At 37.8% G+C, this 17,814-nt stretch overlaps 1 protein-coding gene across 2 annotated transcripts; it reads right to left on the reverse strand.

Annotated features, from left to right (window-relative positions):
* Positions 1–562: 562 nt before the first annotated feature.
* Positions 563–17,584, reverse strand: LOC104593200 (uncharacterized). 2 transcript variants are annotated; one of them, XM_010252959.3, is made up of 11 exons: positions 17,407–17,584; positions 17,057–17,196; positions 16,831–16,905; positions 14,252–14,338; positions 13,754–13,810; positions 2,948–3,040; positions 2,170–2,242; positions 1,855–1,930; positions 1,671–1,761; positions 971–1,113; positions 563–878 (listed from the first exon to the last, which is right to left on the reverse strand). In XM_010252959.3, the coding sequence occupies exons 2-10, from the start codon at positions 17,105–17,107 to the stop codon at positions 985–987; spliced, it is 732 nt and encodes a 243-aa protein (XP_010251261.1). In that variant the 5' UTR covers positions 17,108–17,196; positions 17,407–17,584; the 3' UTR covers positions 563–878; positions 971–984. The 2 variants fall into 2 exon arrangements, with proteins under 2 accessions (XP_010251261.1, XP_010251262.1); XM_010252960.2 differs by lacking the exons at positions 1,671–1,761; positions 1,855–1,930.
* Positions 17,585–17,814: the final 230 nt, after the last annotated feature.

Raw genomic sequence — 17,814 nt, forward strand, 5'->3', positions numbered from 1 at the left:
GTCCGTGAGAGTCATTGTAGCTACCAGCTTTGAGACTGAGAGTGACATAACCTGAAGAAGTCAATGTGGACCTTCACTTCCCTACGGGCCCATACTCTTGCAGTAGCCAACGTTACAAAATAAATAAAACCACCGTACAGACATGTCTCAGTCGTTCTCCCGCCAACTTACGAAGTACCTATGCTGCAAGAGTGCAAATGTAATGTAAAACCAAAGTGAATTTGTACTCTGTTTCGCTCTTGCAATTGTTTGATAACAATACTTTTTGTACTGAAAATCAAAATAAATTTGTTTTTCCCGACAATTTTGCATTCAAATGGAATGCCAGCTTTTCATTCAAAGTTGGTCAATATATAATAGGTAGGTAGATTCCGATCTTAAAATTCGTGTTTGTGTTCATCACAACCAAACATCAATGCAGACCCCAACAAATTTGTATTCGCACTTTTTGACCCAATTTTACCAATACAAGTACTTTTTTCACTCTTTTACCAAAATAAGTCGAAAACAAAGACAAAAGAAATCAAAGTGGACGAAAGACAAAAAAAAACAGACGAAACAGTGGATTGCAAAGATACAATTTCATTTTAGATAAAAATAAATAAATAATATACAAGTTAACTACACTGTAAAATCTCTCTTCAGTAAATATAAAGAGAATGATACTAAAAATTGTAGAATAGGAAAGAAAATGGCAAGGGGGTAACATGAATGAAGCTTTTATTCTCAGTCTGAGTAGCTAAACCCAAGTGTTGCACAGAACGACATGCCAACCATTGTTAGATCTTGCATTCAAATACTCGAGCCTAAATAACAGAGGGCCATAATACCATAAAACTCAGACGGAAACTGCAGTAGTTTAATTCGTCCACCATATCCTAGGACAGAAAGGAAAAGACAGTATGAAGATACTTGTGTTTCTAGAAAGAAGAGCAAAGCAAGGCCAGAAGAGATGAGAGATGGTGCTTACCAACTTCCAACTTATCAACTCGAAGACTGAAATTTCTGCATAAGTTTTTCCACCATGATTCTTTGCTGCACCCCGCTCAAAGATTCTGAGTTCATGATTGCATTTGAGACAAGGATAACCGTGGACGGAGATGCAGCATTGACCTAAAATTCCAAAAGTGAGTTGGTTAGTTAAGCATCTTTACTTTGAATAGGAAAGCTCGAATTTAACTGGCAATCTCAAGGTTGCAACAAGACACCTTCCAATTGCCATAGACTCGTCCTGCCCATCAACAGGTGGTCATGAATTTTAGCAATTAAATGAAAATATGACACAAGAATAAAGGCAATTTCTATGGTACCGGAAAGGTATGGTATCTGAAAAGTTTTAACCAATCAGAAACCCACACGAAATTGGATGAAACACAATTGATTGGTTACTACTTTGATAAATTCCAGTTGATTGGTTATTACTTTTTTAGGCACCAGTACCATAGTGGGGCTCAAATAACAAATAGAAACAAGGATTCTAATGAGATGTAGAAAAGGGCATGTTTTGTTCACAACGATAAATTGATATGGATCCATTGAATCCAAAAGACTCCAATCACAAACCAGATGGTCCTGGCAGTTGGCAATAATGGGGACTTCAGGTATTAATGTGATCCATCCAAATTCTCCACATGAACAGATATCCCCCACGAAGTTAATAAAGAACATACCCAGACTCGGCCATTTAGCCCGATAGCTATCTCAAATGATAGCTTTTTCCCCAGAGCTTCAAGAACCGGACATGTAGGGGAGCTTAGCAACCTAGTAGTAATAAAAAAGAAAAAAAAAAGTGTCAAATTCTTTCTCTACAATCCGTTTGGTGAGATGATAACTTTGAAGCCAATGAGAAATTACATTCGTGAGAGGCCAGTTGATGTTTCAAACATATAGCCATCTTTCAAGACACCAAACTCTGCTGCTTTCCCACTGGCTATTAAATCAACAAGAAAAAATGATTTTCAGAACAATTAACAATGCAGCAAATGGTTGAACTAGATTGTGATGCAAAAGAACTCCTTGTCAATTGTGAAATTGCATTTTTTCTTTTTCTTTTTTTATGGAAGATTCCATAGTCTTGAAAAGCAGAGATATGAAGCTGACAATGGAAAAATATGCATTTATTGTGAAAAGCAGGACACACACAAAAGAGATCTAAATAAAATTGAATACCATCAGTGCATGAGAGCTCAGGATTCATGCCAGCATTTGCTTTGACCACTCGGACATAGAGCAATGTACCTGCCTGCAATGAAGGGTAGAATAATTTCACACTTGACCATTTGGAGTTGAAGAAGAAAGGGAAATACAACTCTAAACATTACAAGCCAGTGAAGCACGTTAAAAAACAAAACAACGAAAATGCTGCAACAATTTCTTGGCCATAACTCCAATGTAATACAACTTTAAATCGGAATATTTCCCTTTTATCAGTATTACAGGGTAGGGAGATAACATGTATCACAAATATCACCCATGGATATCTTCTTTTCATACTTTTAAACATCATTTTCATTTGGGCCTTGTTCTCCCAAAAAATGTGATTGCTTAATTGTCATTAGAATATTTAGTGTTTTCTATAAAGTTAGCAAGTCATCATGGACCATTAAGAAGGGAAAGAAAGATAATGAGCATGGTAGACAAAAAAATCAACAAGATGATCATGAGTGACATAAAGAAAAAAGAGTTGATTATGAATTAGAGAGGATTTTTTGCTAGTTAGACTCCGTCAGTGCTAAAGGAGTTTAAGTGTTTAACAATGCAATGATGAAGTATGGCATTGACATGAGATATGAGCAAAATAAAAGCATCCCTTTTTTTTCTATGCACGTACAAGTTGAGATACCATCCACCATAAAACAAGTACTAGAACAGATTGAGAATCTCTTTTAAGCTTAACCTAGGTTCTCTATTGATGGGCATAATATGACCTGAATAACCAAAGATATACCTCATATTTTGGTATGTTTCTCCTCGTTCCTCCCTCAAAGGCAAGTACAGGTAAAAATGCCAAAGTAGGTCCTTTTATATCCACAAGAAAGTTCTGCACATAGAAAGAACACAAAGAACAAATTTTATCACCCTCTAGTTAACACCTCAGACATGCAGTTGATATGTCGATGACATTTACAAATTGGAAGAAAAAGAAGTAAAGAACGACTTTGATCCATCAAGTAAGTTGAACAAGCACATTAAATAGGTAAGAGAAAGTGAATATCTAAGAATATTGCTTGTTTCACTATCATAGAGTAACAAAGATGTAAAACCAAGTACAGAACTTCATGATATTCTTGAATATGATTTTTCTAGTGTGGCTTTAGTACAATTAAAATAAGACTGGAGAATCCAATGAACCCAGTATATTTGAACTACATGGCACTAGCATCTCAGAGGTATTGTGCCATATGTTCCACTCAAGACCCAAAGAAATTGGGGAAAATTGAGAAAGCATAAGAAAAAACCGGTGTTCAAAGAACTGGATTGGAGTGGCTGTTCCAACTGGAAAATCCATGAACGGATACACAGGCCGGGTTGGTTAGGCTCTAAAAACTAGGGGTAAGAAAAACTGACCATAACTGCCCAATCAGCCATTTCAACCAGGGACCAGTGGACCAGTCCCGGTTTCATAAAACTGGCCTGTTTTTTATTCATATAAATTTCAATGTATATGAAAACTTCCGGAGGAAGATCTGGAGGAGCAAAAAGAAGCGACAGAGGAAGGGAAGAGCAAAAAGGCGATTAGGACTGTGGCGGAAAGAGATGAAGCTAGAGTTTAGGAAGAGGAGAGTGTTCAAGGAGATGCGATTAGTGGGGTTGAAGAGACAAAGGAAATAAGAGAAGAGGAAGAGTCAAGAGGAGACAGAGGAGGAAAAGGGGATAATGGCGTTGTAGAGGAGAAAGAAGGGGAGAAAGAAGCAGGGAATGGGGGAGGGGGAAACGAGGGTGTAGGAAGAAAGAATTGGGGTGGGGTTAATACTTGTAAAAGGAAGAGATATAGAACTTTTCCTTTAGAAGAAAACAGAGAACGGGGAGGGGAAAAAGTGGACTTAGGGGAGGGCTCTGGGGATAACCAAGTTCTTAAGATAGAGAAGAATTATGACATTGAAAAAGTGATAAATAAGTGGAAGTCAACAGAATTCTGGGCTTGTTCCTCTTAGGTGGGGAGGAGTTTGTGAAGGAAGCATTTAGGTCCGTGGAAGAAAGAAATGGGGAGAATGATAATAAAGAGGAGCCAGTGGTTGACTGTAACTCAAGTAATTCAGTAATTCAAGGGATGAAAGGGCCGATTGGAGGATGCAAGAATGGAATCAAGGAGAAGGAAGAAGAATTGGAGGGGGTGAAGGGGTCAGATAGAGGCCACAAACTTGCCGGAAATTTGAAAAAAGCTAAGGGAACCTTAACTACAGCTAGAAGATGCAGATCTAAGAAGAATAGGAAAAGTCAACAGTAGACAGCAGTGTCAAAGGTATTTGCAAGGATAAATGGTTCTCCGTTTGGCATTGGGCCTAACAAGATAGTGAGAAAACATAAAAGTGTAGTCAGAAGACAACAAGAAGTTTGCATCCAAAATTCGAACCAGAAGACTGATTGAGTCGGAGTCGATTAGGGGTTGGGTTTTTGTTTTTGGGTCTTTTGTCAGGTGCCAAGTGTGGGTGTTTGGGGTCTGTAAGGGCATCAGTTTTTGTGCTATAAAGATCGGAGTTTCTTGACCTTTTTTGTATCATTTATATGTAGTTTGTAAGGGATTTGGTTTTAAGGGATTGGCCATGAGTGGGCTGGTTTGGGCTGGCTGGTTCTCATTTCACCTTGTTGGGTGTTGGGTGTTTTCTTGTTTGTTTCTTTCTCCTCGGGTGGTTGATTATCACCTTTCCTTGTATCTTCTTTTTGTTTTAATAAAATTTTTCATCTTGAAAAAAATAAATAAATAAAAACTTCCGGAGGTCATAACTTTGTACTTGGTGGTTGGATTGGGGTGATCTTTTTCTTTATTTTGGGTAACTTTTCAAAATGTATATGTTCCAAGGTGCCTTGCCCCACTATTTTGCCAAAAAACACCTTTTTTGGCCTCAAATCTTAATTTAGTATAAAAATTAAAATTAAATAATATATATGTTATATGAAGAACATAATTAAATACTTTTAATATATGTATATAGTTAATAATATTATGTATATTATATAATTATGCAGATTACATATACATTATATTTTTTTTGGTAATAGAGGAGAGAAACAAAGATGGGCTACACAAGCTTGGGGGTAGCCTTTCCCCAGCAATCAGCAAAGCAAATGTTTAATCAAACATCCTGTCTGAACTAATACCAAACAAACCACTATCAGAACGCCCGATATTAGCCAACCAGTCAGCGGCCATTTTCGCTTCCATAAGTATGAGAATATTGCACATTCAAACTATATCTTCTGAAGCAGCACCCAATAATTTTACTGATACTGTGAGGGGGGGTGACAGTGCCTTTCAAGCAATCCACAACCAACTTAGAATCTCCCTTGATGATGATTGTTGAACTCCCAAATCTAACAGCCAATTGATGAGCTTCAAATGCAGCCCACGCCTCCACTATGTTAATGGAAGTTAAACCCAAAGACCAGCAAAAGAAACAAGAAACTTAAAACTTTTTTGTTGGTATCCCGTGCAAGCCCACCAATTGCACAAGCCCCATTTTGTTTCATAGAAGCATTCAAAATTTATTTTAATAACACCTCTTGGAGCTCACCATTTGACTCCAATCCACTTCTTTCTCCTAGGATCAGCAATCTCACCCCTACAGTGACAGGGATTTGGGTTTAACTCCCATTAACACAGTGGAGGCAAAGGTTAGGCCACCAATCTAACAAATTTGAATTGAACATCTCTGGCATGGGAACTCTAGAGTCAAGTACCATCCAAATTTGTTTGGCAACACGACAATTAAAGAAAATATGATCATGTAACACTGTATCTGTATATTAATATCCATTCCCCTATTTTTTAGGAAAAGTTAGGTTGGGATCTTTTTCTTAAGAAGAAAGCTCAAAAAATTTAACTTTGGGGGAGGGGACACAAGGACCAGATTTTCTTTTTTGCACTCAAAATAGAGTTATCAAAACCATGCTCATTTGTGATCAGTCAATAGTCTGACCTAACCATAAAACACCCCTTTAGGTTAAACCTCCACACAACTTCATCCTCTTTATCTTCCAAGGGAATGGAAATCGCCTTTTGTCTTAATCCTCTTCAAACCACTTTCTGGAACAAAGTTAAGAATTTTCATTTCATTCCAAGTTCTCAAAATAAGATCAATGACATCAGACACCATCATACTAACATTAGTGGGCAAATCTGCATTAATCATCTTGCTTATACTTATAGGTCTGTCATTCCCAGACATCAAACCAGAAATTAATCTTTCTACCATTACCAATTTTGATGCCTAAACCTTTCGTTATCAAGTCTCTTTGATTTAAGATAACTCTCCAATCCCAAGAACACCCTTTTTCGGTTTAACTTCCCAAATTTTGTTATGCAATAGATACTTCTTTACCACTTTGGACCCAAAAGTTATTGGGCTCATTTTAGAACTTCCCAACCAAGTTTCAAAATGGAAGTTTGGTTAAGCCAATCCATTTTTTAAGACCCCAACCACCTCAATTATAGGGGACGTAAAGACTTCTCCAATTACAAAGAGATAAGGATTTTTGAAGTCCAAGAAATAAAAGAAGCTATATTCTCTATGGAAAGATCCAAAGCCCCGGGCCTAGATGGTTTTACGATGGCTTTTTTTCAAGATTGCTGGGAAATTGTGGGTGTTGATTTAGTGGAAGTTTTTGCTGAATCCTTTGAGAGGGAAAAATTCAACTCGGGGGCAAATGCCACCTTTATCACTTTGATCCCTAAGATTTTAGACCCATAAGCCTTGTGGGTAGCATGTATAAAATTGTCTCCAAGGTGTAAGCTGAGAGGATTAAAAAAGTTCTTCCATATTTAATCTCTCCAAATCAAGGGGCTGTTGTGTTTGGAAGACAAATAATAAACCAAGTCCTTATTCCAAATGAGTGTGCAGAGTTTAAAAAACAGAGAAAGGAAAAAGGGCTAGTTTGCAAATTGGACCTGGAGAAAGCCTGTGACTTGGTGGATTTGGATTTCCTTCTAGAAGTGTTAAGGTTGAGAGGTTTTGGAGCGAAATGGTGCAAATGGATAAGGGGTTGTATTTCCTCCTATCATTATTCCATTTTGGTTAACGGAGTTGCCAGAGATTTCTTTCTAGCTAAAAGGGGCCTTCGACAAGGTGACCCCCTTTCCCCCTTCCTCTTCACTCTAATAGCAGATGTGTTTAGTGAGTTGATCTCAAGGGCTGATGCCAACAATTTGATACGAGGTTGGAGAATTGGGGGGAGTAATGTGATGGTTACCCATTTACAATTTGCAGATGATATTCTAATCTTTTGCGAAGGAGAAAGGGAGGAAATGACAAATTTACAAAGGATGGTATCCTTTTTGAAAAGATCTCCAACCTCAAAGTAAACCGGAGCAAAAGTTGTGTAGTAGGGTTAAGTAAGGAGAGAGGAAACGTTGAAAGCCTAGCTAGTTTGTTGCGATGTGAAGTAGGTGAGTGGCCTCTACAGTACCTTGGTCTACCCTTGGGGGGAACCCGACTTTTGTTAGTTTATGGGATCCAATAGTGGAAAGATTCACAAAAAGGCTTGCTGGCTGGAAGAGAAACTACATATCTCTAGGGGGTAGAATAACCTAATAAAGTCAACATCGACTAATTTTCCAATCTATTACCTCTCAACCTTTAGGATCCCCTTAAAAGTGGGCAATAAACCAGAGAAACTGATGAGAGACTTCTTGTGGGAGCCAAGGGATACAAAAAAGGATCATTTGGTAAAGTGGGAGGTGGTATCAAGTAGTAGGGATAGTGGAGGCCTAGGGATAGGAAACATCAAACTTAAGAACATGGCACTGCTGGGTAAATGGCTATGGAGGTTTCCTTTGGAACAAGAGAACTTATGGCATAAGGTAATTGTAAGCCTTCATGGCATGACAGACAATGGATGGGACGCTGGTCTTGATCCTAGGGCAACAAGGGCTTCTCCTTGGAAAGGAATTCACAATTTGCTACATTCTTTCCTTTAGCCGGTCAGGCATGATGCTTGTATGGGTAACAAAATTCATTTCTGGGAGGATATCTGACTTGGGGACATTCCTCTCAAAGACAGATTTCCACCTATTTTTTCTTTGTCCCTCAACAAAGAGAGAGTGATTTCTTCAATGCTTGTTAATGAAAACTCTTGGGATCTAGGATTAAGGAGAGGGTTAAGGGAACATGAAATGGGCTTAGTAGATGAACTAATCTCCCTTCTTAATACTGCATTCCTGGACCTCTCTTGCCAGGACAGCAGGATCTAGTCATAGTCCCCCTCTAGCTCCTATACCTGTGCCTCTTTTTTCTCCGCCCTCCTTCGTTCCTTGTACCCAGGAGGCTCCTTTCCTACAAAGGAAGTCTGGTGTAGTCCTGCACCCCCAAAAATAAGAGCCTTTTGTTGGGAGGTGGTGCTCCAGAAAATTAATACTCTGGATAATTTACAAAAAAGGCCGAATCATTGCCTCTCCCCTCATGTTTGTTGCCTTTGTTTGGGAAATGGTGAGACAGTTACACATCTTTTACTTTCTTGTCCCTTTGCTTCTTGTGTGTGGAATTGGTTTTCTTCCTTATTTGGCTGCAGATGGACTTCTCCCCCAAATGTGACAAGTCTTTTCAACCCAAGCTTCTTCCTACTATCAAAGAAAAGGGGAAGAGTGATGTGGAGGGCAACAAGAGCAGCCATTCTTTGGTCCTTATGGGAAGAGAGGAATAACAGAATATTCCAATGAGCACAAAGATCAACAGAACAAATCATTGACTGTGTAGCCATTAAAGTCATACATTGGCTGAAAGTAAGTGACTTATTTAAAGACTTTTCAGTGGATGATATACAAAGGGGATGGTCAACAGTGGCAAACTCTTCAACTAAACAGCTTGTCCTTCAACCTCGGACACCTACAGCACAACAAAGGGTAAAATTAAATTTTGATGGAAGCTCCATGGGTAACCCAAGACCCTCAGGAGCTGGGAGAGTCTTTAGGGATGGGGAGGCAGAATGGTGGCACTATACTCTGGTCCCATAGGAGTGGGAGACTATGAGAGCTGAAATTTTGGCTCTCCTACAAGGCCTAGATTTGCTAAGCAATAGTGATTTCAGAACTTGGAGGTGGAAGGGGACTCTAAGTTGTTAATAGGGTGGCTACAAACAAAGAAGTTGGGTGTATGGAAGTTTAGACAGAAAATAAGGGAAATAATCTGCTTGGTAAGGGAAATGGAGTAACATTCAAATGGGTAAGGAGATCAGCAAACTCAGTGGCAGATAGCTTGGCAAAACAGGGGACCTTCAGGGAAAACTTCTTTTGGGCTGTACTGTAATTCTTGATGTTATTTTGGGGTCAACACTCTTTGTCTGAGTGGTTAACAGTGCAAGATGTTTATTTGATATCATTAATGAAAGTTACCGTTTGGACACCTGCAGCACAACAAAGGGTAAAATTAAATTTTGATGGAAGCTCCATGGGTAACCCATGACCCTCAGGAGTTGGGGGAGTCTTTAGGGATGGGGAGGGCAGAATGGCGGCACTATACTCTGGTCCCATAGGAGTGGGAGACTATGAGAGCTGAAATCTTGGCTCTCCTACAAGGCCTGAGATTTGCTAAGCAATAGTGATTTCAGAACTTGGAGGTGGAAGGGGACTCCAAATTGTTAATAGGGTGGCTACAAACAAAGAAGTTGGGTGTATGGAAGTTTATACAGCAAATAAGGGAAATGATCTGCTTGGCAAGGGAAGTGGAGTAACATTCAAATGGGTAAGGAGATCAGCAAACTCAGTGGCAGATAGCTTGGCAAAACAGGGGACCTTCAGGGAAAACTTCTTTTGGGTTGTACTGTAATTCTTGATGTTATTTTGGGGTCAACACTCTGTCTGAGTGGTTAACAGTGCAAGATGTTTATTTGATATCATTAATGAAAGTTACAGTTTCCAATAAAAAAAAAGAGATAAGGATTTTTTTCTTTCTATTATTACCCCATAAGAAGGATTTTTGTGATGTATCAATATTTTCCAAATTTTCTGTGGGAAATTCAAGTCCTCATAAGAAACTATGCCATCATAATATAATATAATGTATTATATTATATATTACATATAGGTTATATATTATATTATACATCTATAGGGTGCCATTTCACAGGTTGACCAATTTGACCTAGGTGATGAGCCCGTGGTCTGTGACCCAGAGGAAAAAATGGTTCAGCCTCTGGGTCGGTTCTCTGAACCAAGGTTGAAAGTACCGAGATGATATGCCCCATATCAGGCATATTGTATCATATCTTCGGGTTTCTAATACACCTATTTAAAGGTATTTTCAGCAAACCAATATTTTTATTGATTAAATAGTAAAAAAATGTGTAAAAATGAAATTTTGAAAAAAAAACTAAAAAAAATAAAAAAGCATGAGTTAGAAAGTATTGATACACCCCTGCCAATACATCTGGGTGTATTGATACTTCAAACCCTGCTCTGAACATTGGAAAAAAACATGGGATTCGTATATGAAATGTTTTTCAAGGAATACTAAAAGCACATTATACATTTATACTTTAGACTGAAAAACAATAACAAACAACTATGTATAATAGCTTGAAAGCTTAAATAGGCATTGATGGAAATATTTAATTATTATCATCACCATTCTCTAGGCTGAGAATGGTGATGGGTTCAATTATCTGTCTCTCAAGGAGCTTTAGTCCACAATAAACACATTCAAGATGGAGTCTTGATAACGAAAAAGTTAATTGACTCTAGAAGAAGCAATATTAAGAGGGGTTTAGTCTGCAAAATTGTTCTAGAGAAAGCCTATGATCATATGAATTGGGCTTTCTTAAACTACATGGTGTATAAGATGCACTTTGGACAAAAATTGAGAAACTGGATGAAGGTATGTGTCACCACTACCAGGTTTTCAATCCTTTTAAATGAACCTACAAATGAAAAGGCAATTTCAAAAGCTCTAGGGGCCTTAGACAAGCTGACCCTCTTTCCCCACTGTTGTTCCTCATGGTGATGGAAGGGATAAGTAAGATGACTGCTAGAGCCATAGAAGGTGAATGTCTAGAAGGCTTTGAGGCTGGAAGGAATGGTGGAGGAATTCCCCTACTCCAATTTGCAGGCAACACTATTTTTCTGTGAAGCTAAAGCAGAACAAGTGGTTTGCCTAAGATACTTACTATGCTGGTTTGAGGTGGTATCAGGCTTGAAGGTTAACCTTCCTAAAAGCAAAACAATGGCAGTTGGGGAAGTGGAAAATTTGCATGACCTGGCAGGTCTGTTGGGTTGTAAAACTGGCTCCTTACCTTCCAAACACTTGGGTTTGCCATTAAGGGCCAAATGAAAGCATTTGGGCCCCAATAATAGAGAGGGTAAGCAACAAAGTAGCCTTCTAGAAAGCAAGATATTTACCAAAAGGAGGTAAACTGACCTTGACAAAGAGTGTATTGGCCAGCATTCCAGTTTATTACATGTCTCTCTTCCCCATTCCACCAGATAGCCTTGACAATTGAAAAAGTCATGAGAGACTTTTTAAGGATTGGGTGGAAGGATTCTCAAAGTACCATCTGGTAAGTTGGGATCAGATTTGAAAACCAGTCAAACAAGACAGCTAGGGTATCAAAAAAATAAAGCTTTTCAATTTGGCTCCCTTGGGTAGGTGGTTCTGGAGGTTCTTCAGTGAACCAAACGAACTTTGGTATGTATCACTTCTCAAAAATATGGCACTTAGAACAATGGTTGGGATGCAGTTGAATCTACCTGCCCATATGGCTGGGGAGTGCGGAGAGGGGTCTACAAAGCTTATCCTCATTTCCTAAAAGGAATTAAATATAAGGTAGGGGCAGGGAATAGACTGAAATTCTGGAAAGACAATTGGTGTACTGATTTACCCTAAAGGATGCCTATCCAGAGTTGTTCTCAATGGCTTCCAATAAAGACGCCACAGTGGCTGCTTCTTATGTCACAGTTGAAGACACAATGGTCTGGTCACCATCATTTAGAAGGAAATCAATGACTAGGAGGTGCCCCATGTTGCAGATTTGCTATCCAGATTGCAGAACCTAAGTTTGGAAACACAGCTCCCTGACCAAAGATACTGGAAATGGTCCAAATCTGAATCCTTTTCTGTGAAATCTTAGCTCAGTCAAATCTCTCTTACAAAGCTGGAAAGTTGGAAAAATGTGCAAGGAAGGATCCTATGGTCAGCAGTACCTCTAGCTGTGTTGTGGGCTATTTGGGGTGAAAAAAATAGGACTTTTGAGCAAGACACTATCAAGAAGAAAAGCTGATAAACCTAATAGTTGATGATCTCAGAGGCTGGTTAAAGTGATAACATACTTTTCAAAGAGGAAGTTTTATCTTCATCTTTTTTGACAGTGACTTTTTTGGGGGTTTAAGGGTGCATATGTGCAAAATCTTTTTGCACAGTGAACTGACATACATGTATACCATTCTTTTTTATTAATAAAAATTTACTTTACCTCATCAAAAATCAAATAAATAAACCAAAGACAAAAGTTTGGGTCCAGGGACACAAGACTTGTAACCACTTGGGGTGGGGCCCTATAACTTGCCAATTGCCACCATCCTAACAGAGGACCTACCACTCAATAGGTGCTACCTGGAAAAGTAAGTGATCCAAAGATCAATTTAAATATCAATATCATCCAAAATATGTGCAATCAGGATAGGGGTGGACAGTAAGCTGAGATCCCCAAATAAAACCTTGAATGGAATTGAATCATCATCATCTATGCCTTATCCCAACCATATGGAGTTGGCTACCTGAATCCTGTTTTGCCATTCCATTCTGGTCAGTGTCATATCCAAAATGTAATTATGTACCAAAAAAGTATGCTCTTTTCACTTTCTTCCTCAATAACCCACAAGGCTACCAGCCTAGCACATCAAAGTAGCAAACATCTGTGGACAACTTTTTTTGTCTCCTAACATTCACCCTAACTTCTACCAAGCTTTAAATATTCTTTGGAGAAACCAGTACCAGATGTTTTCAAGAAGGGGTTCTGAAATATAAGAGAATTTTTTTGATGAATGAAAGGCAGAGAGCCTTGGAATCACCTTCTATGTTATGTTTTGTATCAAGAGAAAACCCTGTAACATTAGTCTATCTAAGACAAAGGGCCTAAGGCTAAGATGAATTCTCCAATGGATGCTTCTCAACCATGGCCAATGTCTCTTACAAGATGGCATCTCTTCTAAAGGGGTACTTTGATACTACATCGGAATCCAAAGAAAGTAGAAACAGAAAATAAATTTTCTTTGTACCATGTAAAGTTTTTTTATGAAATTCCTTAAAAAGAAATTGTCATTAAATTTGTATCTTTGTATTTATAAATTTGCCACTATTAGGTAGTAAATCAACTCATATTTTCATACTACTCATTTTCATTGAGTGCAGAAAGAGCAATGTCACTTTTAGGCTGAAAGAGCATGCAGAAAATAGCATTGGTCTTGTATAATATCCTATATAAGTCCTTGGAATAGTTCTCTAACTCATAAAATAAGTCAAACAAAAATTCTCAGAATATTAACATGCAGCTCCATTGCTTCCAATTTGGCATTCATGTCATCAAGTGGGGAAAGAAAAAGGAAGCTTACATCTGCCTTTGAGTCTACCACAGTACCAAGAATTGTGTCCTCCACACAGGGTACATACTGTAGAACATAACAACCAAATAAATTATAATATTAGATTGCAAAAGGATAAAATTTAAGCAAGAATGAAGAAATATATTTTATCATCCAAAAGCTTAGGAGGTAGGTTATTGCTTCAAAGATATATACTTAAACATTCAATATGGACTTCAAAATAAAATAGTAAGATCCATAATCCTAGTTAAGACTACAAACAAAATTGAGTATCCCGAAAAACTAAAAGCCTAGTAATCCCTTATTATTCTTGAGAAATGATATACAGGCCTCCCAACCTTTATCAAAAGGAGAATTTATTTTGTTGTTTGCATGGCATACAGCCAACATATATGGTTGCATTAAAATGACAAGAAAACCTAAAACAACTCATCAAAAAATGAAAACCTAAAGCAACTTCAATTGTGAAATGGAAAGGTAGGTATAAAGTAAAATATTTCTACCCACCCTCTTCTGGGAACTTTCAACCCAATACTTGTTTGGTTTTGAGAACTTTAGCTTCCCAGCCTTCATCACAGAAATGGTGTCACAGTCCTGCAAATCAAGGCACCCTAATGAATACAAATGATTCTAATACCCATGCAAAGAAACAATGGTAAAAGATAAGCTGTCACGCACACAAAAAAATAAAAAACTACCAATTCGTAATCCATAGGATGAAAAACAGACCGCCCATAGGACCAGAAAATTTAAAGCAAGTCTTCATACAGACTACAAGCACCCAAAAAAAACTACCAATTTGTAATCCATATGATGAAAAACAGACTACCAATAGAAACAGAAAATTTATACTGCCAATAGGACCAGAAAATTTGAAGCCATCATACATACTCCATCTTACCAAAATATCTTCCAATCAAACAATAATATTCTAATATAGCAAAACACACACACGATCATTTTATGGTTTTTAGCTTATACTTTAAAATGGCAAAGAGCCCAATAAAAGTTATAACTTTATAGTATGATTTATCAATATTTTCACAGAGTCTTGATCTTTTATTTTATCTTGTTATGTTCTATTTTATTTCAATTGCATGTCCTTTTGTCTTCTGATAATGATGGAATTAGAAATGCCGGTTGTTAATCGTTTTGACCTTGTAAGAACTAGACTTAGATGATAACATCAGTTGCACTTGCACCACTTTTAGTTTATTTTTTATCAATTGATGAGTTGCAAGAAGTTGCATATATTGGATTTTAAGTATGAAGTTGAACTCAATTATACCATCCACCAATCATGATGTTGGTAATAATATTTAGAAGATGGCAAGGTGCCAATCAGCTGATTGGTCTCCTGCTGGTCATAGCGGAGACTTCGATCCGAATCCCGCCTGCGCCTGGGGTGGGGGGTTACAGGTTGGGGGATGGGCTACCCCCCATTGTGTAGCCCTTCAGAAGATATCAAAAAAAATAATATTTAGAAGATGATTGTAGGCTGGAAATAAGAGGAAAATTTTTCTCTTCCTTTTTCAATTTTGTATTTTTTACATTCGAAACATTATCTTAAGAACAGAAAAGTCTTATGATTTATGATTATATTCATACTTCACTTTGATTTAAACCCCTCATAATTCACAATAATTACAATTTTCTGAACATCAAACTGAACACCTCAAGAAACATGAGTTCAAGTTGAATGAACACAACACCTTTGTTCTCCAAAAGGAATCCATTCTTCAGCATTTACAACAAATAGCATTACCTTAGGAATATCATTATCAGAGGTATTCCACAAGTCCCATGCTAGAAGCTCCCTGCTTGTGATGCAATGACTGTATTTTCTTGTTTTTATTTTCTTAAAGCAATTTCTTGTTCCAGATCAAACTACTAGCTAGTTATGCAGTGCAAAGAATGTCGCCATCCATATTGCCATGAGAATATCCTGATCTTAGTTGTGATAGGTTCATTTTTTTGCTTTCACTAAAGAAATTGGCATCCTCCTGAGCGCACACACAATATGGAAAAAAAGCCAACCTCCATCACAATACAAGTTGAATTTTCTAATTATAATGGTCCAATGGTTATTGAAGTTGGGAATGGATAAAGAAATAATGCCACTAGGAGAAACAAACAAACTTGACACAACAAATATCAGCTAATTCTCATGGCTTCAGACCCAATTGCAGCATCAATGTAATTGCAAAGCCCTCACCATGACCAAATGGGTAAGGATCCATGATCTATGCAAGTGAATGCCACAAACCTGTAAACTGGATTTGACCAGTTTCAGGTGTAAGACCAAACAAAATATCCTTTAAATAAGATTGATAAGAAGTAGAAAAAACATTATGCATTTAGTATAATTTCACAAAATGATTGCAGCATACCTAAGTGCTTATATTAAGGGCCATAATAAGTTGTGACAGGTATAAAGGTGTTAAGTCAGTGAGCCTCAACATAAGATACATTCTATACTGAGTAGAACTGTATTATGTAGATAAAACATTGAATAAACACATCAGACAATATAACACCTCATTATGTGATGAAACTTAAATGCACATTGCACACATTATGGTTTACCACGTATAGTAGTTGTCAAATGTTATATTTTTTCAGATATATGAGCATGACGAAAATGAGAAAATGTGCATAACTAAATTTCCACTTGCCCCCTACAGATACTGCTTTATAGATTTTACTTAGAAATGTATTAATGTCCAAGCCCACCAATGTAAACCATTACCAGTCATCGTTAAAGTAAGTAGCTAATTGAAGCTTAAAGTAACTTAATCAAAGTTAAAAAGTCATCAAAATCCATAATTGATCACCATCGAATCCAAAAGTTCAGTAATATGTGAAGAAAGCGTTCACCACCAACTTATTAACCAATACACACTTGGCTTCCAGGAAAAAAGGGGAATCAACTATAGCAAGCTGAATTTCATGGATTGCTTTCTTACCTTCTGGCATGAGTTTAATAAGATCAAAGGAAATCATACAAATTCACATCGGGAGAAGGGGGTTGGGAAGGTTGTCAAACTTTTCTAGAGAGAAACCGGGAAAGGAAGCCCTATACGCACCTGACGCAATCCTCCACCCAACTTGATGGTTTGGTTAGACATGCTTGATAGATCAAGAACCACATCTCCCGGTACCTAAAAAAAGCGGTAACAGAATAAAGTAGAAAAAATTGATTTAGGTACTGAGTACTGATCGTACAGAGAGCTTAAGGAGCCAATAGTTGCACATGAAGCATTGTACATTCAGGAGAGAGAGGGAGAAAAGGAGGGAGGGAGAAGTCCTTACCACTATCTGGTCAATGAAACTCGTGGTTAGATTCAAAGATCTATCATCCATGACTCTTTCACAAGACCAGGATTTGTCTTACCAGAAACTAGTGCTAAAGGTGGTAGTGGTACGCGGGCTGCCGTATTTCTTGGTTTTCCCTGTTACAAACAATTCAAACTCGGAAACCCAGTAACTGGAACTAAGAACAGAGAAAATTTTCGACTTTCGTATAGAGTACAAAAAGGGAAAGAAAGAAGAGGAAGAAGAAGAATACATATAAGTACTCACCTCCCTCATAAAGTAGATATTCATATAAACAGGAAGAATCAATCTCAGTTTAGAAGAAGAAAGTACAATGTAGTATTTACCTCCCTTGCAGAGAAACCTCTGGGTATTGCACGAACTTCTGTGTAATCGTCTCTGAACGTTGCAATAGAGCCGAAAAGGAGAAAGGGAGAGAGAGCCGGCGTCTACTTGTGCTGTTCTGCAATCTGCTACGAGCTTTGCAAGAGAAAAGAGTTTGGGCGAGGTGTCTGTTTAGAGAATAAAGAAAAGGTGAAGAAAGGGCGAGTTAGGGCATTAGGTTCCTCTGCGTTGAACTTGCCAAAAAATCACAGCGTGTCCATACATATTTGCACCACATCAAAAAGTGAGTGTTCGGAAAAACTTTGGTGAGTGACACCTAATCATGAGTGTGGGTAAAATAAAGGGTAATAGGATATAAGGGCAACTTTGGGGGTTTAATATCAATAAAAGTAATATATTTAAAAAAATTT

This window comes from Nelumbo nucifera, chromosome 3 (genome assembly GCF_055504915.1).
Source record: "Nelumbo nucifera cultivar China Antique chromosome 3, China Antique-T2T, whole genome shotgun sequence".
Classification (NCBI taxonomy): domain Eukaryota; kingdom Viridiplantae; phylum Streptophyta; class Magnoliopsida; order Proteales; family Nelumbonaceae; genus Nelumbo; species Nelumbo nucifera.

Excerpts from the sequence above, each read along its gene's own strand:
- LOC104593200 (XM_010252959.3), bottom strand. The coding sequence starts at position 17,107 with ATGGATGATAGATCTTTGAATCTAACCACGAGTTTCATTGACCAGATA. Across the intron at positions 3,041-13,753 it reads TGGTAGACTCAAAGGCAGAT|AACTTTCTTGTGGATATAAA; the intron begins GTAAGCTTCCTT and ends TTCTATGTGCAG. Across the intron at positions 1,114-1,670 it reads GGCTAAATGGCCGAGTCTGG|GTCAATGCTGCATCTCCGTC; the intron begins GTATGTTCTTTA and ends TTGGAATTTTAG.